Source organism: Psittacula echo (assembly GCF_963264785.1).
Source record: "Psittacula echo genome assembly, chromosome: 3".
Classification (NCBI taxonomy): Eukaryota; Metazoa; Chordata; class Aves; order Psittaciformes; family Psittacidae; genus Psittacula; species Psittacula echo.
The window spans coordinates 46,483,810-46,505,022 of NC_137736.1; the positions used below are offsets into that span (position 1 = coordinate 46,483,810).

At 38.3% G+C, this 21,213-nt stretch overlaps 1 protein-coding gene across 1 annotated transcript in view; it reads left to right on the top strand.

Moving 5' to 3' along the window:
* The window catches only part of MAP3K15 (mitogen-activated protein kinase kinase kinase 15), a gene marked incomplete at both ends in the record, with an annotated part of 87,446 nt that overhangs the window by 59,409 nt on the left and 6,824 nt on the right, over nucleotides 1-21,213 (top strand). Inside the window, 10 exons of the mRNA XM_080612354.1 lie at nucleotides 509-558; nucleotides 3,570-3,665; nucleotides 4,919-5,006; nucleotides 9,141-9,274; nucleotides 9,877-10,008; nucleotides 12,254-12,380; nucleotides 12,654-12,759; nucleotides 14,851-15,008; nucleotides 17,877-18,060; nucleotides 20,523-20,700. Coding sequence (XP_080468480.1) covers nucleotides 509-558; nucleotides 3,570-3,665; nucleotides 4,919-5,006; nucleotides 9,141-9,274; nucleotides 9,877-10,008; nucleotides 12,254-12,380; nucleotides 12,654-12,759; nucleotides 14,851-15,008; nucleotides 17,877-18,060; nucleotides 20,523-20,700 — 1,253 coding nt within the window. The remainder of the gene's footprint in view (nucleotides 1-508; nucleotides 559-3,569; nucleotides 3,666-4,918; nucleotides 5,007-9,140; nucleotides 9,275-9,876; nucleotides 10,009-12,253; nucleotides 12,381-12,653; nucleotides 12,760-14,850; nucleotides 15,009-17,876; nucleotides 18,061-20,522; nucleotides 20,701-21,213) is intronic.

The window sequence follows — 21,213 nt, forward strand, 5'->3', positions numbered from 1 at the left end:
TCCACATATTAGTGAGACAATTGTGGAGGGCTACGGTCCTAGGTACAGGCTGTTCCCATTTTGCCTCCAATGTGCTCCCTGGGCCAAAGCTGTTGGCTCAATACCTCTAAGGAAGATATATAAAGTTTCCTTTCCCTTCCATCCTAGGTAAGAGTAGGGCATAGTATGCTCATGTTTAATACGAAATGTTGATGTATTGAGTCAAAACATAATGTTTGGTAAATTGTACTTGAAGATTCGTTCTTCAAAATTTATTTTCAATGCGGAAATGCAGCTTTTACTTCCACCATTTGTGTCTCTTCTATTCAATTTTCATCAAGTGAATAAAACAGTAATGTATGACCTTTCTTTACCTATACATCCATTTTATTTGAAATTGGGGGGGAAGAAAGAGAGAAAGGAAAAGAGACATTCTGGAAAAAAATATTTTGCTTCCATGCTGTGACTTTGTTTTCAATAGTAAATCAGGGTTAAACTGTGGTTGATTATACCTCTTCGTTTTTTACAGAAACAGATTCACGAATGGAATTTTACAGCCTCCTCCATCAGGGGAATAAGGTTGGTATGTCAGAAAACAATGAACTGGGTTTTTTTGTTTGTTTTGTATTTCCCTTAAGTGGGAAATCTGGATGCTGCCTGAAATTGCTGCTTTGCATTATTATAAAAGCTTGTTCTGTCCAAACCTCCTTGAAATGTCCACACTAAAGAGTTTCCCTTTCCATGCATGGGCAGAGCTGTACCTATTTCTTATAGGAATACACATCTAAGAGGAGTGTGTGGTCATGCATGTTCTCTGGTATACTTTCCCATTTTCAATTGTGTACCTGTTATTTATGTATTTTCTAAATGCTTCAGTGACGTTATTGCCATCTCTGCATTTAAAAACATGGAGGGCAGAAACCTTTAGCTCCTTCCGTAAGTGAAAGAATAGGTTGTTTTCCCTTAAAAGGTAACTATGGTATCTATTTTCTGTTTGTAATTCAGAAATGCTTCTGATATGGCTCTATCTAAAAAAACTACTTGCTAAAACTTGGATTATTAGAGATATGTTAAATGAGGCATGGACATAGTTTGTGCTGAGGAAATAATTCTTGAGCTGGAAGGAGGCTGCTAGTGGAGTTTCTCAAGGACTAGCCTTTAAATAATTAACATAGTTCTATTTTGTGATGCTAGATTAATGGAAACACTAGTCACAAGTAAATGGGTCCAAGTATTAGTACAAAAGAAGATCAAACATAGAAAGAACAGGGTTGTTCCGAGAATTGAAAGGATAGAAAAGAATCACAGTGGTATTAACAACTGCAAAACACATTACTACATAGAGAAGCTAATTTACATAGCTTAATTTGGGCTGCTTTGGTGACAGAAAAATGAGACACAGAACACCAGGACAGGAAAAAAAAGAAAAGAAAATAAATCTATTTTATATAGCTATCTGTATAGCCTGACAGTGTGTCTATGGCATTTTTGCTCTCTTGTCTGCATTACGCAGGCTGTAGCTAAGAAGCAGAGGAGCCAAAAGGACAGGGAACACAAGGTGAGCTTTTGCCTTCTCTCTAAGTTCATGGGTCACTATATTGGTGGTTCTGGCCTTTCTGGGAATGTAGATGGCTGTTGGCTAAGGCCATTTGTGTGAGTGCATAAGCTTAAGATCTTGAAAAGCTTTCTGATTCAAGTACAAGCATGAATTCAGATACCTAATGAGTTCTGTGGTTCTCAAAGAGGGCTTTTCAGCTGTGATTTTGACCCTAAACACTTAACTTTTACGTCCCAAGTTTGTGTTCCCCGAACTTGAATAATTTGCTTAAGAAAATAAGCTCAGTGAAAAAGTATTTCTCATTTCTCTGAATAAGAGGAGTGGTTATTGCTATAAAAGCCTCAGTTGTGGATTTGGACATATTCTACCATAACTTTAGCATTTTCTTATTAAAAAGAAAAAAAAAAAAAGGAAAAAAAAGAAGCTGGCTTTGGTTTAAATCACTTCAATGTGAAATTTTACTCTGCTACTCCAGTGCAATGTAAGTGGATGTGAAGTTGTTACTTAGGTCTGTGAAGATGACTGAGCATAACTCAGCATAAGGTTTTTGAAACATATTAATTGCCTTCAGACAACACATTGCACAGAAATCAATCTTTGAGAAAAATAACAATTAAGTGGAAGCAAGCAATGCATTTGCTTCAATTCTGGGGATTACAAAGCTCAAAGAAGCAATATTTTTAAACTTGGTGGAATTAGATCTTTGCTTTGTATGTGATAACTTACAATTGCTATACTTCTGAAATCACATTTGCTTTGGAAAAAAACCAGTGGTCTCAGCTAACTTATACTCTGTCAAAATTCTAAAGTTATATTTATGCTAACCAGTTCATCTGATATACCACCTATGTTGCACTTTTTATAATATAGTATAATACTTAGATACTGTCTTGTCTGTCCTATATTTGCCTTTGGAAGAATCATCTTGCTTTGTTGCATAGTTCTCACATCAGGTATGTATTAATTTGCCTTGCTAGACTAGAAATTAATATACTATAATGAAGCTACAGAATGGCATAATGTATTTTCACATATTCTGAAAAAATCTTCCGGCAAAATTCTTATTTTTTGTAACATTTGTCCATGTAGCTCTTAATGATGCTTCAGCAAGTTGGTTTTGTAACATTCTACAACTTTTCTATTGTCTACTGTCACGTATTTTAACTTATTGGCTCATCAGAAGCTAACCAAAATCTGAGTTTGACTAAACAGATCAGGCAAGAATCTCATCAATTGTATTAATTTAATGCACAAAAATTATGAGAATACCTTAACAAGCATAACAGCTTGACATCTTTGTAGAATAATGCTGAAATGCAAGTCTTTGGAATAAGAGATTAATGCCTAAATTTTACTTTCATATTGATATAATGTTTTATGGCCTCTTCACTTCTCACTTCAGTGCATTTAGATGGGATGTATATGATGCTGGCAGGACAAAATATGCAATAATCACTGTCAGAATTATTGCTGCAATCTGGAGTAAATACTGGTTTAATACCTGAAACTTGTTTATCAGTATTAAGGCCATAAAAGTGTATACTTTGAATGATCTGCTACATTGTAGGTATTTCCCAGTTTAGTTTTACTGTAGGAGTAATGGAATTATAAAAAGCAGAAGTACTTGTCAAGCTTTAAAGAAAGGCTTTTTAGCTGTGTTAGTGTCAAAGCAATTCACTTCCCATTGAGGTGTCATCAAATACCACGAAATCTGACAGAACTGTGTAAAAAAGGAAGAGAAGGCAAATAGCAAACAAACTTCAAACCACTTCAGATGAACTAGTATTTTACCAAAGTAAGCAGTAGCTGAATCATTTATCAAATTTGAGATAGGATTATAGAATATATGAACAAACTCAAAGCTTCTGATTTAAATGAAAATAAATATAATTGTGTACTGCCTCTCTGAGGTAATTAACTGTGAAAAAGATGTTTGCTAAGTGTTTTTAATTAAAAAAAAACAGCTCTTCCTTGCTCTATTTCTTCTAATAGTTACATCCAAAATGAAAATTTCTTCATGTGAATTTTGCAGCATTTCCAAGTTTGATGAACGATGTTGTTTTCTCTATGTCCATGACAACTCTGATGACTTTCAAATCTACTTTTCTACAGAATACCAATGTAGTAGGTGAGTTCAGTTGGTGTGGGTATTGCACGAGAGATCTATTTCCTAAATAGAATTGATTTAGCAAAGATTGAAAGCTGACATTTTTGCTTCAGAAATTATTTCTTCACTTCTTTTTTCTTGATGAAAAAGCTATGGGCTAACATCAGTGATATTTAAGGTGGTGAGAGCAATGTCCCATTACACTTGTTGGCTGGTTCTAATCAGTTTACCTACAAGTCATTAGGTCTGAGAAAAGGCTGAAACAGCTTATTCTAATTTATAACTATTACCTTCTTTTTCTGTGACTTGGCCATGTCATGTAAGGTCCCATATTGGTTTGGGTTCTGAAGAGTGCATTGCATAAAAGATAGGAAGCACTAAAATTAATGTTACCTGGTCAGACCTAATTTGGTGTTGCAATTTGTGTGTTATGAAACATGGTCACAATTTTCTATGCCTTATTCACTGCACTACAGGAGTCTGTTCCAAAGATGTGTGACTATTAGTCAATGAAAGAGATGTGAACGTTTTAGAATAATTTTAATAATTTGTTACAGAATGTGGAAAAAAGTGAGTGGCTTGGGCAGGAAACTACAGGAAAATATATCCTTGTACTTAAGGATCTCCATCACAGAGAACTAGGTGAAATTAGTTAAAACCCTGTTCTTCAAAACATGTTACTACTTTTATATTTTTGGCTTTCTGGATGCCAGAGTAGAAACCACAACACCTGTTTTTCAAAAATGGTGAGTAATCTCACTTTAACCAAAGTTCATAGGAACATTCAAATTAAACTGAAAGTAATAAGATTCTCATCAGTACACAGAAGGAGAACCACCCAATACGATGTCACAAATTTAGCATTACTGAATTGAACCACTGAAAATCAATTTTTAATTTTTTAATATCTCAGCTTTTTTTCTAATTACATTTTTAAACACAAGGCCATACTAAGCACTTTCTGTCAAAGTGTACAGCAAAAATAATCAAGTTGGATCTACCAAGATTTTACTGTGCAATTACAAGAACAAGCAAGTGTTGGGTTCTGATAAAACAAATAAAATAGTTTTATAAATAATTAGGCATTTCAGTGTGTTTTTGATATTCTTCCTCATTTAAAAAAGGATAGATGTGGAGAAAGTAAGTAGTGAAAGAAACCTAATGAACATGCTAGTCAATTTATTAGGTTGAAAGCTAAGTTCACCTTGCAAAGTATGTTTAATCTTAAAAAAAGATACGTTTCTTTGATGCTGTGCTATTTATTGCTTTTTTAGATTCTGTGGGTTGGTGAAAGAAATTTTGTCTGATGCCGTTGGCAATACTTTGGAACTAGAGGGAGAAATAGATGGAGACACATTGGAGGTATGTGTCAAGCATAAAAAATCCAAGAACTCTGAAATTTGTTCTCAGTCTTCCCTGTACTTTTGTCTCAGCATACTAGAAAGATAACAGGCATTTAAACTCCTTAATTGTATATGAATTTTCAATTCTTACAAAACTATTTGTATTCAAGACTTGCATTCATTTGAAAACACACATTTTTGATAAAGTGAGCCTGTTACCACTGTAAACTACTAAATCCATAATAAAGAGTGTTATGTTGCAAACAATCTATATATGAGAATCATCTGATATCAGCCGGCTTAAATGGATAAAAAAGATATTTAATAAATTCTAGGAGAAAGCCATTTAGCAAAGGTACTTCAGTTTTTCTAGCTGATACCTGATACTATTACTACTCCAGGTAATTCCATTTAACAGGCTTTTTCTGTCACAGAGATTTGCAGGTATTTAGGATGAGATTAATCCATCATGCTTTTTACTTATCACTGAAACGTCCATGTTAGGAACCTAGCAGCTGCAGGCTTTCTTTATAATTAGTACACGGGAAAAAACTAAAAAAACTTGAAAAGTTATTCAAATTTTATGTGGGTTCAGGTAGGTGGATCATGTCTTCGTAAGCCACACTGCTTCATGGCAAAAGTCCAGCATTTTAGCGCTTTTAGTATATATGCTGTACTTCTATTTATTTATTTCGAAATGTGAAATACCATCATAAAAAGTAGGTTGTTTTATTTGTAGTCAAGCAAATTCAATCTGATTTATGAGTGTAGAAAACCTGCTGTTGTTTGTTTGAGTTGGGTATCTTTCTTACTGTGTCTCATTCCAGCAATTCTCTTCGGCTTATGATTCAGAGCGGCTCTTTATGATAGTGAGCCTTTTGTAGTACCTAGGGCTTTGGAAGAGCAGTAAGAAAGTAGAAGAGTGTGTAGTGGACTGTTGAATGCAATAGTATTGTGGGGAAGATGCGTTTTTGCACTGAAGTTTGTGAATAGTGGCCACAGAATTCTCTCCTCAAGTGAAAAGGACAAGAGAAGCACATCTATTAAGCTCAGCTTTATACATACATCTGTGGTGTTGGCATAGGATCAGGGCTCCACCTTGGCAAAGGCAGGCTATTATCTATAGCTGCAGATTTTATATTACATACTTACTTATTTAGCTAATAGCAGGACAATCTCCAAACAACATAATCTATTCAACTGTATCATAGTCTCTCAGAGGAAGTGAGCTCACCGTGGCTTGAGCCTTTTAAATATTGGACTTGAAATGCACAGCAAGAAACAATCCTGCGTGGGTTGATGTATGAAGGAACAGCTACAGAAATTAATTTTAAATAAATCTTTAAGCTATATCATTCTACATACCTTGAAGTTCTCACTATTGTCACCTTGTACTTATTACCTTAGGCCAGGAAATTAAAACATAAATCATGATATAGAAGGGGAATATTTATTTGTTTAGCTTATAAATGAGCAAAGATATTTAATGTCTTTCCGCAGCCTGAAATCTTGCATTTAAGCAAAGATAACATGCAAAATGCAGCCTTGTATGGTTTTGATGGGCTTGACAAGCACAGAGAAAGCAGTTCTTACCATTTATAAACCATCTGTTCATATCTTCATATCTTGTTCATCATCATTCATATCAGTTTGGGGGTAGAAAATATTATTTCAGTCAGACTGTTGTCTCAAGGGGTTACATATTTTGGACTGTGGTATTATTTGAAAGCAAATACAGTTTAGTTTTATAGCTAACAAGGATTTAGAATAAGAGTGAGTGTGGGCAGTCCTTTCTACCTTCAGGTATTTGCTTCTGGATATTGATATTGAAGCACCTTCTGTACTCCAAATGGTATATACTAGAGATCAGACTGTGACCTACCCCATTCAATGCAGAAGGTCAGCTATGAACACTTGTTTACTCATACTCAGTGGTTGAATTCAACATCCAATGAATCACATATTCAGACTTCCAGCAACCGACAGTGATTTATTCAATCTTTGTAGCCCTTGGAAAGAAAGAAGGCAAATGTAAAGTGGCATCAAGTATATACAAGTCTATTAAACTGTCTACTAACTAGCACTGAACTATAAATCTCAAAGATTTCCATGTATTATGGGTCCTGGATTAATGAACACAGGTTTCTCCACAGTAATTCAAGAGTTGGCTTAGGACAAGTCTGTTGCAGATAAGGTTACTGTCAATCTTTAATTCTGCAATGTGACTGCTGTCTTTTTTTCTGCACAGTTTTATGTCATATGATAGCTGTGAAATTTGGATACGCTGCTACCAAAGAACCTGACAAGTTTTACATATGGCGTTTTGGGTCAGTTATACCTATCATATAACAAGATTATGTTATGAACCGTGAAGTGCTGAAACATGGAAATTGAAACTGAACTAAAGTTGCGCTAGCTCAAGTTTAGTTCCACTGAGCAGAATACGCTGTTAGGATAGATGACAGATGGTTTTTCTTTAGCACCTTCCATACAGCAGCATGAAACTTGCCACCTTTGCTGATGAGAAGAGAGGGGAAAACCAATGGCACGCGGACATTGCAATATGAACTGGGAAGACACTTCAAAGAAATAGATCTGAAGACTGCATTCTGTATGACAGCACCTTATTGAGTGTAGCAGAAAAAGTGGTAATTGACAGAAATGTCAATAGTTGCGGCCACTGTAAAAAGATGGGTTGTTTTTCTAAAATACAGAATCCATATGAAGCCATGGAGAATATCCTGCAGTTTTCCCATATGGGACACCTTGGATTTGGGAAGATAGTAAGGGAGGTCTGTGTACTTCTGATAATATCTGAGGCTATGAAACCTTCAAATTCTTTTCTTATGTCTTTGCAAAAGTGCTTTTTCAATATCCCTTATCAGTTCCCTGATTTGATTCAGGGGTCTGCTGCTTAACCCAACTTCTGTAAGACATTTGGTTTTATTTAGAGTCTGAGATACACTTCCATTAAGCATCATTCATCAATCAGCTTTTTCACTGACCTTTATAGTAGGAGAGCTCTGTGATAAGATCACCATATGGGACAAGACCATGAGGTGGTGTAAATTACTGTAGATTTACCGAAGTCAGTACACTGGCAGTGACTTACTCAGCTGGCAGCATGACCCCGCATGTTTCAGCAGCAATGGACACCACTACTTCATATATTTAATCATTCTTGGAGAAGACAAGCATTTTTTGTTTTCCCTTGCCTTTTGGAAAAGCTGATAAGTAGAGGAATATGTCAGGAATTAATTTTGCAGTGGCTAAGATCAAATAAGACTTTAGGGTCTTAAAATATTCTCCACTCCCTATAATGAGAATGTCAGTTTTATCTATTTTTTAAACTACTCGGGGTAGATTTAGGTCAGATATCAGGAAGGAATACTGCACTGTGAGGGTGGTGAGGCACTGGAACAGCTTGTTCACATAAGCTGTGACTGGCCCAGCCCTGGAAGTGTTCAAGGCCTGTCTGGATGGGGCTTTGAGCAGACTGGTATAGTGGCTGCCCATGGCAGGGGTGTTGGAACAAGATAATCTTTAAGGTCCCTTCAAACCCAAACAATTCCATGAATCTATGTTCCACACATTTATGTATTTTAAAGGCTCTGTCAGCAATTCTTAGAGATGATACCTGAGAGTGTTCTTTTGACAGCGCTGTTTCACTGAATTTGGCTCACTGCTGTGTTCCTTGTTTGGGTGAATGCACTTCAAAGTTGGTCAGCGAAGACTGGTTTGCAAAGCAAGTAACATAGACATTTTACAAGTTGTATAATGTACCAGGCTGGTGGGTAACCTGTTGTACTACAGCTGTACTGCGGTAACTACTCTGTTGTACTAACTCAGTATAGCGCATGCGTGTTGTTAAAGGTCTTTGTAATGTCAAATGTTAGTGTGTAGGGATTGGTGCATGGACGGGAAGCTGCTAGTAGGGACAGGAACCAGCTGACTCTGGGGAGGTGCTTGGGCGGCAGATATAAGGATTGTAACTGCACAATAAATCGTTGTTGACCCACATTCCGTGAATGCTCTATGTCTCAGCCCTAGTTTGGAGGGAACTAGTGCTTCCGTCCCTCACCACATGAGTAGCGAGAAACTACATTAGTGATAACAATTTCTGTGCTGTTTTGTTTATCTTTTCTGCTTGCAGTATGAATATGATTATGATGAGAATGGTGACAGGGTAGTTCTAGGGAAAGGTACTTATGGAATAGTTTATGCTGGAAGAGACCTTAGCAACCAGGTCCGAATAGCCATCAAAGAAATACCCGAGAGAGACAGCAGGTAAGATCTGATTTATTGTTACATACACATTGCTAATGAAACTGCTGTTGTTTGCCAAAAAACTTTGCTGTTCTTGGCATGTATTACTATGTTGTTAGTTTAGTGTACTAAAATTCAATTATCGTTTCCCCCTAGTACTCAACAGTACCCTTTAGAAAATAAAGACTTCTTATTTTTTGGAAAAGGTATTATATTTATCATAAATACTACAGTTTTATAATTTATATGTATACCTCAAATTCTAGAATAAGATATTTTTGGGTTTTAAGTTGTAGTTGCATCTCATTTATATTGTTTTTGGAGAGGCGGAAAAGCATCAAAGGAGTTTTGCAGACAAAAACAATACTATGTAACAATACAGAAGAAATAAATTCTTTGAGGGCATGTTTATCCTTCAGGGTTCCTCTGAGACCTACTTCTGTATTTTTTTCTGAGTAGGCAGCCAGTCACACTGCATTTTGAAGGTCATTGACAAGAGGTCTGCTGAGAGTTGGATCAGTATCCTTAAAATCCATTCCTTTTGCAAACTAGCATTTAAGTGTAGGCTAGAACCTTTTCCTGCATGATAACATACTCCACTTGCCTTTTTTTTTTTTTAATAGATATTCTCAACCTCTTCATGAAGAGATAGCACTGCATAAATATCTAAAACATCGGAACATTGTCCAGTATCTTGGATCTGTTTCTGAAGACGGATACATTAAGATTTTTATGGAGCAGGTGCCAGGAGGTTTGTATTATTCTGAGCTTAATCTCTCCAAGGAATCAAAAGCAGTTGGTACTCCAAAGTTCCTGAAAATACTTCTTATGTTTGTGCACTGTGTTTGGCTTTTCTGCTGAGACATTAACTACAGGTGGCATTTTTCTCATATAAGTAATAGATTCGAGGTGTACAGGTCCCAGAACCCTCTTCTCTTTCTGTAATAATTATAAGTCTAGAGAAAAGTCACTAAAAGTATCTGGTGTCAATACCCATGTGTTATAAAACAGTGGAGTCTGAGCTGTATAGTCCCATTTAGCCTGAGCATCTGAATGATGATTGGAGCTTTTAGGGTAAGTTTCTGTTAAGCAGTAACACTGGTTGAGCAATTAAGTACTGTTCTGTAACTGATATATACAAAGCACTGCTATTTCCTAGGTAGATTAAAGTTATATGCTTCCCTTGCTTATAATTTCCAGGTTTTCCTTCTCTATCCTTCTCTACATTTTAAGATGTAAAGTCCCTTTATATCTTCTCTAGGTCATGTTTCCATCTCCCTTTTGCTGTTTGCTCTTCAGTGTCAAGGATGTGTCAGAATGAGTGTTAAATTCTTCTATAAACATAATTTGCAAAATAAAAACAGAAAGAAGAAAATCAGGAAATAAGTTCCAGTTTCCTAGGGAAGATCAAGACACAAACTTCAAAGTGTAATTAAATACATCTGGGCATTCAACATAGGGAAGTTGTTTAATGTTTTAATTTCTCTGACCTTCTCACCCAAAAGCTCACTGAGATACACGATGCTGTCCTGGGTTCAGCAGTAGCAGTCACTTTTTCTCCTTCTTAGTAGCTGGTGCAGCGCTGTGGTTTTGACTTTTGGCCTGGGGACAGTACTAATAAAACCGATGTTTTCAGTTGCTAGTCAGAATGTTTAGTCTGACCAAGGACTTTGTGAGTCTCATGCTCTGCCAGGGAGGAGGGGAAACCGGGAGGAAGCAGGGACAGGACACCTGACCCAAACTAGCCAAAGAGGTATTCCATACCACAGCATGTCATGCCCGGGGATGTAACTGGGAGCTACCCGGAAGGGCACTCTCTGCTCGGTCGGGCTTGTTTTCAGCAGGTGGTATTGTATTCTCTTCCCTTGTTATTTCTCTTATCATTATTATTATTGGTGGTAGCAGTAGTGATTTGTGTTATACCTTAGTTACTGGACTGTTTTTATCTCAACCTGTGGGAGTTACATTCTTTCAATTCTTCTCCCCATCCCTTGGGGAGGGGAGTTGGGGCGGGAGGAGAAACTGTGTGGCTGACTTGCCGACTGGCTTAAACCACAACAGATGCCTGCAGATGTGATGAGTTTACACCAACACTTCCACTTGTTTTTCTGCACTCGTTAAAATTATCAGTTTGTTTAGTTATTGTTCTTATATGCACAGTAGTAAGCTGTGATTAGTTGCTAGTGCCACGATATTATTGGACTGATTCAGATCAAGGAACCAGCTGTTCAGATTATGCAAGATTCTTCAAGGAAACTGCACTTCAGAAAAGTGTTGAAGTGGACTGAAAATCCCTTTAGCTGAATTTGTCTGACATTAAGTAGAACCACTGCAGTTAGTTTATTATGAGCAGAAAAAGCAAATCTGTCTTTATTTTGCTTCATGATTTAAATATTTGTGTTATTTAAAAGAAGATTAAGTACATTAGAAGTAGGGGAGATGTAGATTACCTATCTCCAACCTTGAACATCCATTACTTGGTTTCTTTCAGGAGCTTGCTTTCTTCTGTCTCTGAATATTTCTAAAAGTTAATCCTGTATTTGAAAGGAAAAAATTCTTGCCTTTTTATTTCTCCCCTCCCCACCTCAAGTAAATCAGCTGCTCTTTGTCCATGCATGTGGCTCATGAAACACATGACACGTATTATAGCGTATAACATCATACAGTGTTATCTTTAGCTTCTATTTCATTAAAGGGCTAAATGGTTGCTAGTCCTAGTCTCAACAGTTGTTTGACTAAGTAACGGAGATACATCCAGCCCTGTTGTAACATTTATTCCTGTCATGGAGGTGGAAGCTGAGCTGGCAAGAAAGCAATAACCAGTATAAACCAGCAGCAAATTATGTGCTTTGAGGGATCTAGGAATAATTTGGCTTAATTATAGGTACTGCATTTCTCTTGTATTAGGATATTGAGCAAAGGCTTAATCCAGACTTCAATGTTTTGTGCTAAGTGGGGATTTTGCTATCTTGATACTTTTTTCTTAACTCTTGTAGGCAGTCTCTCAGCTCTCCTAAGATCTAAGTGGGGCCCAATGAAAGAACCTACAATTAAATTTTACACCAAGCAGATTCTGGAAGGCCTTAAGTACCTGCATGAGAACCAGATTGTACACAGAGATATAAAGGTAAAGTTCCCTTTAGTGTGTCTTGTTTGATTTGCTTTTTCTCTTATTTACTTTAGTTAGTTTTACTCTAACCTGAAGTAGAATTTTTAATAGTATTTCATGGAAGTTTAAAACAAAAGGAAAGAGTAAAACAGCCCCGTCTCCTTGGTGCTCCAGGAAAATCCCTTTGTAGAAAGGTATATTACAACAATAATCACAAATTTGAAGGAGTATTGGGATTGGGACTCTGTACCCATCTGTCTCCCCTCCTTCTCTCTCTTATCCAAACCACAGGGGGATAATGTTTTGGTGAACACCTATAGCGGTGTGGTGAAGATATCTGATTTTGGTACTTCCAAACGGCTGGCAGGAATCAGTCCATGCACCGAAACATTTACAGGTAAGAGTATTTTAGCAGAGTTTATATGGGGTTCGATGATACATTTAGAGTTGGAGCTAAGAGGCTCTTTGGATTTGTGATGAAAACACAATTAGGTCTCTATTTTTCAGGGAAGAATGACTGGGAGTGTACTCACTATAAACAAAGGCTTGCTTTCCCTTTCCCTTTCCCTTTCCCTTCCCCTTTCCCTTTGCCTTTCCTTTTCCCTTTTCGTTTTCCCTTTTCCTTTTCCCTTTCCCTTTCCATTTCCTTTTCCCTTTTCCTTTTCCTTTCCTTTTCCTTTTCCTTTTCCTTTTCCCTTTTCCTTTTCCCTTTCCCTTTCCTTTTCCCTTTTCCTTTTCCTTTCCCTTTCCTTTTCCTTTTCCCTTTTCCTTTTCCCTTTCCCTTTCCTTTTCCCTTTTCCTTTTCCTTTCCCTTTCCCTTTCCTTTTCCCTTCTTTCCCTTTCCCTTTCCTTTCCCTTTTCCTCTCCCTTTCCCTTTTCTTCTCCCTTTCCCTTTCCTTCTCCCTTTCTCTTTCCTTTTCCCTTTCCCTTTCCTTTCCTTTTGTAATTTCTTCCATTTTACTCCTTTTCTTTTAAAAAAACTTCTTAAGTGTGATGGGGTCATAGTTTTTCTTCTAAGTGTTTTCCATTAAGTAGCAATTGATTTGTTGCAATTACATCTGGAAACAAAAGTTGCTGGGATACATCAACTTTTTCATTTATTAATCTTGATATTAGTAACCCATGCATGCACAAGTATGTCTTGAAGTATGTCTGAAAGTGCAGAAAACCAAACACAAACTTAAAAATATTTTCAGTTTTGAGGCATTAATTATAAAACCAAATCAACTGGCTACCTTGGTGTTATCAGCAGAAAAAGAACAGTAGACATGAAAATATTGGACTGGTAGGTTGCAGAAAAGCTTTAATATACAACAAGGTGGTAAAAACTTGCAGTATTCCAGGAAAACAGAATTTGCTGTGTAACAGCTAAAACTCCACATGAAAAAATGAATATATGGTCGCATAATTACTCAACCCTTTTATCAGTGGAGATATAGATAACATGAAGTTTTCACTTTTTATATGGCCATGTGCTTATATCAAAAATCACAAGCCTCATAGTGGCCTGCAGTTTAAGTACATAGTACACAGAAATAGCCATTAGCCCTGTGTGGAAGACAGAAGACAATAACTAGATGCTATAAGAGATAGTATATGGAGAAATGGTATCCGAATTAAAGTCACCATACTGTAGTAAGAAGAGGTACATCTTTTCTTGTGCCCTCCTTCTTTGTTCTCATTTGCATTTGCAGCCCTGCTTGTGCTTCAGAGATGGAATTAACCATTAGAATATTTTACTCAAGTTCTCCTTTTGGATTTAAAATCAGTAAGCAGGTAGCTGTAGCCCAGGTAGTTTTAAAAGATCTCTTGCTACTTGTTTTGTTCCTTAACTCGGTACATAAACTCTGTGGATTTTAGGCTTTATGCAATACAGTCACATGATTTGAAGTATCACACTTCTAATGGTTTAAACATTATCCGCCTCCATTCAAGACACACAGCCTGAGGGCAAAACTGTGGCTTGAACTTTTGTTCTACGGCAGTCACATTTAACGATCATAGTAATATGCAATCTTTTTTATCTTCACCAGATATTCTCTACTTAATAATTCACAGCTTTACCGTAGTGTAATTTTATTGCATTCTTAAGAAGAGAAAGAATTTAAGGATGTCATAACAGAGCCGGTAGGAATTCATATGGAGAAAATAGTACAGACTATCTGTAATTTGCAGGTTTTCATCACCTTTTACATGCATAATCTTTACAATTTAGTCTCTGCAAAAATTGTTTGATATAATTTTACATTCTGAGGAAGCATTTGGATTATGTGATGAATATACTTTCAGCAGTTTGAAGCCTTGTATTAGAAAGAGAGGTGAGATAATTTATAGAAAAGATGTTAATACATAAGTTTTAGCACTGAAAGGGGAAATCAAATATTTTGGCTCTGCAAGTTGCATTTGGCAATTTTTGTCTTGCTTAGTGGTGTGTTAATTCTTTTTAATAAGAATGAAAACACTTGACTATTCCTTTTGACCTTACCAGGAACCTTGCAGTACATGGCTCCAGAAATCATCGATAAAGGGCCACGAGGATATGGTGCACCGGCAGATATCTGGTCACTAGGTTGCACCATTATTGAAATGGCAACAGGCAAACCTCCATTTCATGAACTAGGGGAGCCTCAAGCAGCAATGTTTAAAGTAAGTACAGCGGTTTGGGTTTTTTTTTTTTTTTTGCTATAGACTATAAATTATCAAATACTGACTTTATTTTTTAGTATTAACTTAATTGGTAGTAACCTTTAGTTACGTGGGTTATCTTGCACAAAACCACAGTCTGATCTGTGTTCTTAACTCACTGAATGATCCTTCTCTGCACTCAGCTGCATTGCTCTGGGGAAAATAGGTCATGACTCAGAGCAGCAATCTGAAAAATGAGTAAAGACTTATGAAAACTAATATTCTCTACCCTCTTACTTCTGTCATCTCTTGCTTTTGGTTTATTATTTTCTTCTTGGCAACAAGCTCTCTGATAATGACAACCAAGTTATTACTGCTCCTTTAAGTCTTCTAGCAGATGACTTTTCACCTTACGCACCGGGCACGCACTTGAGCTGTTCAGTGAGTTACACGTTACTTTTCAGCAGTTTATTGAGCTGTCAGGAAGCACTGGTTCAGTTCTGGATGCTCAATATGCTCTGTGCTGGCTCATGAGGTAAGCTCTGGCAGGACTGCGTGTGTCCTTACATCCTGCCCATAAGCACTTCCAGGCCACAGAGTTGTGCTCTCAAGTTTCAGAACCGGCATTTTTTAAAAATACATTTCTTGCCCTTCTTTCTTCAAGGATGTGGCAGAATTTTTATCATTGTTATTGCAGACCATGTTAATGTGCAATTGTCAGGCATTTGTTTTTGTTTTCTGCTTCTTTGCTCTGCTGGGACCTGCTTGGAACTGCCTTTTATGGGGCACCTTGAATTGCAAACTGTGGTTTCTTTTTGCTATGTAATAAAACTAAGCAAGCTGGAAGCTAGGTTTAAAGCCAGGAATGAAGCAGGCTGACTGGGCAAGCATGTAAAAGAACGGAAGCCTGAAAACTTGAGATATTGAACTTCTGAGGTCGCCACCTCCACACGTGCACACTCTGTCATGCATAGGGCAGGTGAGGAGAGGGGAAGGTCTAAGTCTGGTTGTGCAGTCAATATAGAAATTGCAAATGGCCAAAGAGTTGGAGGAAGCAGAGAAAAGGGGCTGAGAAAAAAAAGAGTGAACCAAGAACTGGAGATAATTCCTGGCTGAGTGTATGTTGTGTGATACTTAATCTATGAGCATTGTATGTGTGCATCTGGTTCTGTGTGAAAGGAGTGTCAGTGAAATGACATTCAATGGAGATGAAGTAATGTTGCCACAGAGTTTCTGAATGATTACAAAAAACCTGATTCCCCTTGAGCCACAGAGATGAAGATAAGATCAGAGACACGTATTCAAATTTCCTGGTCCTGGGTTTTATTTAGTGTGTAAGGGTATAACCTGGCACCAATGTGCTACCAGCTATGTCTTGCTGCCGCAGCTGAAACTGGCTGTGTGAGCCTGACCCAGCATGCACAAGGAGCAGGCTGACCACGGAGACAGGCGTGTCAAGAGCAGTTGTCAGAGTACAGCAAGCAGGTGGCTATCTTCTCCTTTACTCCAAAGCTAAACTCTTGCTGGGCTGATGTTTTGAAGTGGTGAAACTATATCCCCCATTTATGTCCAAAATGCACATGTGGTTTTACAAATCAGGTAGAGATGTTTCATTGGACAGGGTAAATGTATAGATGTCGTATCCTGCCACCAGGACGTGACATCTATTTAATTATTTATTTATGAATTTATTTTTTTTTTTTTTTTTTTTTTTTTTTGCTAAATACATCAATTTAATTGTAGGGGTCAAAAAGTTGCATGTATTAAAAATGTTACATGCAGAAAATACTAGTTTTGAATGTGCTCAGAGGCATGGTTTGGAAGGCCTTAATACATTATTAGCATTTTATATTCTGCACATAGAAGAATATTCAAACAGTAGCACGACTGCTCAGCACTTTTTTCTTCAGCTTGCATTGAAGTTGAACCACTATTGTGAGTGCCTAATGCTGCCACAGTGTGTTAATGCAGCTGTATAATGAGATTATTTAGAAGCAGCTGACACTTGATTAACTTCTGGGTTACTGTCTCCCTTGTGGCTGGCCACTTTCTGCCTGGTTCTCCAGAGCCTCTTTTATGTAAAGATGCTGAGACTACAAACCCTAATCTTGCCAGCTACATACCACACAGTGCACACATGTTATGCAATTCACACTTCCAAAGATTTATGCCAGACTGGCATTAGGGATTAAGAAAGCAGTGAGAAGGAGCTGGAAAAATCACTAGCGAGCAACCTGTAGAATCACGTTTTTTCATTACTTAAAGAAAGGGGGTGAGGGAGGGGTGTTGTTAAACCTTGGGACATCATGTGGTTTTCAGTTAAATAACACTGAAAGGCGAGGGAAGACATCTGGCCCAGTGCCGGGGGTGGTGATGAGGTCTGGCAAGGTCATTATGAGCATTCATACAGGAAATTTGGCAGCGGCAAGAGCAGAACAGGTGCAGGCTCCAGGCAGTCAGTGCTAGAGGAGGAAGTTGTTCCTGTTGCTGGGCACGAATGTGATGGAAGAGTCACAACTGAGACACACAGTACTGGGCAGGGGCGATGGGAAGCCTAGGCAATAGCTGGAGGGATTTGTGGATGGCAGAAGCAGCATTTGAAGCACTTGATGAGGATAATGTCCAGATGCTGAGAATGTCTGAAGGTGGATGGTTGGATGCATCCATACCTTGATGTTTGTGTCCACATGGATCTTCATGCTGTGTTTGTAATGAAGTAAAACAGAATTAGAAGCTTGTTGAAACTTCACTGCTTTGTGTGGGTACCTGGATCACTCCCTTTCCAAGCATCAGAGGCAATATGAGAGATTATGCTATAAGAGAGCTTTGGCCCATTGTCTATGAGTAGTTGTTTAGTATAAATAATCTCTATTTGTGTTTTTCTTGCAGGTTGGGATGTTTAAAATTCATCCTGAAATTCCAGAATCGGTGTCTGCTGAAACAAGGGCCTTTATTTTGCTCTGTTTTGAACCTGATCCTAGTAAACGTGTTACAGCATCTGACTTGCTCAGAGATTCCTTCCTGAAACAAGTAAACAAGGGCAAGAAAAGCAGAATTGCATTCAAGCCTTCAGGTAAGGAATTATCAGCCAAATCCAAGTCAACATCATCATTAAGTGTTATATAAAAGATTGGAATTATTAAGCACACTCTTTTACAAAGGACATTTCCCTTTGCTAGGAAAGCAGCGGGAACCCAACTGTGAAAGTGTCTGTGATTTGCAATTAGACATATTTAAATTTAACAATCCCACAAAATATGGTGTCTTGCTATTTTGCATTTTGCTTGCTGAAATCTCCCAACCCTATTTTTCCTCTGCCCAGAAATAAATGCCTCATTTACAGTAAATTACAATTACAGAAATGGCAGTTGGTGAAGACTTTCCAACGCAATTCTACATTTTAGATTCAGAATTACTTCAGAGGTCTGAGTTTTATAGAGTAGGTGTTTGGCACCTGAAAGTGCAGGTCTATCAGGTGTTCAGGTCTATATAGGTTGGCATTTTCAAACTTGGTATGTGACTTACTTAGAAATTTGGCACAGAGCTGCTGAAGTAGCTGTTTAGTGGGTTATTTTATCTGCCTAGCATATTCCTCCCTTCCATCCGTATATCAGCTGCTTTCTCAGTGATGAGATAATAAACCTTAATATAGACCTGCCAAATGAATTATTACTGTTTGAAGGAACTGTCCATTTAAAAATAGGCAGACTCATTGGTCTCGCTGCTTCTTTCCCCTCTCTGTACACACACACATGCAAGCACTCCCCAATGCAAATTGAATTGCTGAATGGAATTCTAAGGGGAACTAGCAAAGAATTTGACATCTAGCTGAACTGGTTTCAGCAAGGAAATGAGCATCTCTTGTCCTGAGGGGCACTGAGAACTGCAATCCCTGCAATTACACTGGGGTAATGGGAGAGTTCACACTGCTCAGCCAGGGCAGTGGCAGTCAGGAACTGCAACAATGTTCTCTGTAGCTTTTCAGCCCTTGCCAGAGGACATTTTCCTGCAAAAATTGCATAGTACTAGAAAGGAAGGAGCTTGCCTTGTTAGCTGCCCTGAGAGCAACAGGCTTTTTGTCAAATACCAGGGGAGGTGCAGCTGTCTTCTGTACTCCGTCCCTCCTTCTGCTCTCCTCCTTTCTTCTCCCACTCATTGATGAGGTTATGGATCTCCTTTAGAAGGCCAGAGGATCAGGTGCTGCAGGGTTAAGCACTGACCGGCAGCAAGAAGCAAGCTCAGTGCTGACCTTCGTTATGAGTGGAGTGGGCAAATGCTATGAAAATTGTTTACTGGCTGAGGAAAGGGAAAGGCAATGTGGCTGCAGCTGAGCGTGTGCTCTGCTGTGCCAGAGTTGGGAAAAGCTGTGCTGGCTGCTGCAGCCATCTCCAAGGGAGGTTGGCAGGGTAAAGCAGGTCCTGGCCCAGCAGTTGCCACGGTCTCACCTTCAGCAGTTCACTCTGCCTCCTCCCTCTACTGTTTCCCTCATTGCCAATTTCCTCAGCTTTGTGCCCATCTTTCCTCCCTGTCTCCATCCCTTTTTTCTTTCCAATAATAAAGACAGCCCACAGCAAATATCAACTCTTACGCTTGGGACAGCAACCTTCAGTTTTCTGTACTGCTGAGATGCCTTGAACCAGTTCTTACAAAGTGACATACATTGTTTCATTTATGTGACTGACCTCAGCCATTTGAACATCGGTTGCACACCATGGAGTGTGTCAGAGCTTTCTGAACAGCTTTTAACTTCAAACTCTCTTCCTCCCCCACCTCCACATCATTTGTAGTGACAAGCATCAAAAACTTTTGTGATATTTTAGCTTCATGGATGTCTGCACTCTAACTTGACAGACATTCTTCCTTACCTTTCCAATCACATAGCTGCAAACTGGCTACCAGGATGATAGCAAACCCTCCGTATCTGTTAGTTTTAATTTGTTCTTACTTTCAAGATGAATTGGAAAGCAACAAAAGATTTCCATTAGGCTAGTGCTGAGACAGCCCTTATGAGGGCAAGGGGACATGCAAGAGAGGCCTCAGGTGTTAGAGAGGGAGCAAATGTTTGTCCATTAACACAGTCAGGCAACGGTGAGAAGAGTGGGTATCCAAGTGCTTTCTGCTTAGAGCAATGGCTGTGGTGGAGCAGCTGATGGTCACCTGTTGGTTTGATTCAGGCTCTTAAACAGCTGTATGTGCAGTTCTACCACTTTGCAAGACCAGGGGAACCAAGGGGGAGAGTGTGTGTGTACATATGTGTGTGTGTACATGCCAGAACACGTAACAAAATGGCATTCCATATGTGCATCTAGCTGCTTTGCTGTCTTTGGGTTCAGCAGCTAGCTCATTCACACCTTTTGTTACTTAGGCATATATTGATTTTCAGTTGTATCACTGCTTTCAGTCAATAGGGTGACCTCTCCCTCAGCCATTTTGCAAAATGAGGTCTTGATATGACTGAGGATGATCACAGCTGTTTTAAGCACATTGCCCTTTTCTGCCTAGTTCTGTTACATGTTTTACAATGTCTGTTCATAGATTGTAATCGTAATACATACCTCCCCCTGCCAATTCATGGAGAACAGGCTGGCAGTAGCAGCAGTGAGCATGGCTCTGTTTCACCAGACTCTGATGTACAGCATGACATGTTTTTCGAAAGGCCAAAGAGATCCATTTCAGAGATTCAGACAAGGCATCCCATTTCCCATTTACTAAGGTAAAGCATTTGCTTGTCGCTTGACACCCATGAGGGATTATGTGGATTTAATTCACATTATATTTTATCTGAGGGCAGTCTTTTCACATAATGACTAGATAAGCAGCTGTGTTAAAAACACCAAGCAAGTTGCACAGGCAAGTTATCAGCTAACTTAAATGTTGTCTATATTTAATTAATGAACAACAGTTTTTTCTCCTGAAGCTTTTCACATATTGATAGACTTTCCCCATTTCCCCCCTCAGTGAATAAATGGCAATCATCTTATTGATGATGGATATGGATTAAGGAGTTAGCAGATTTAGAGAGTTGATCCTTCCCATGTACTCATGAAAAAATGTGGGAACATGGAAGCAGAAAGGCAGTTCTGCTGCTCAGAGAGCACAAAATGATACTTTCAAAGGAGTATGTTACAGTATGGGGCCAGAAAAAATACAGTTATCTTAGTCCAGGGTTTTCCAGTTTCATCCCCAAAATTGAACCAGTGCTGGGGAACATTAATACCAGCTGCTC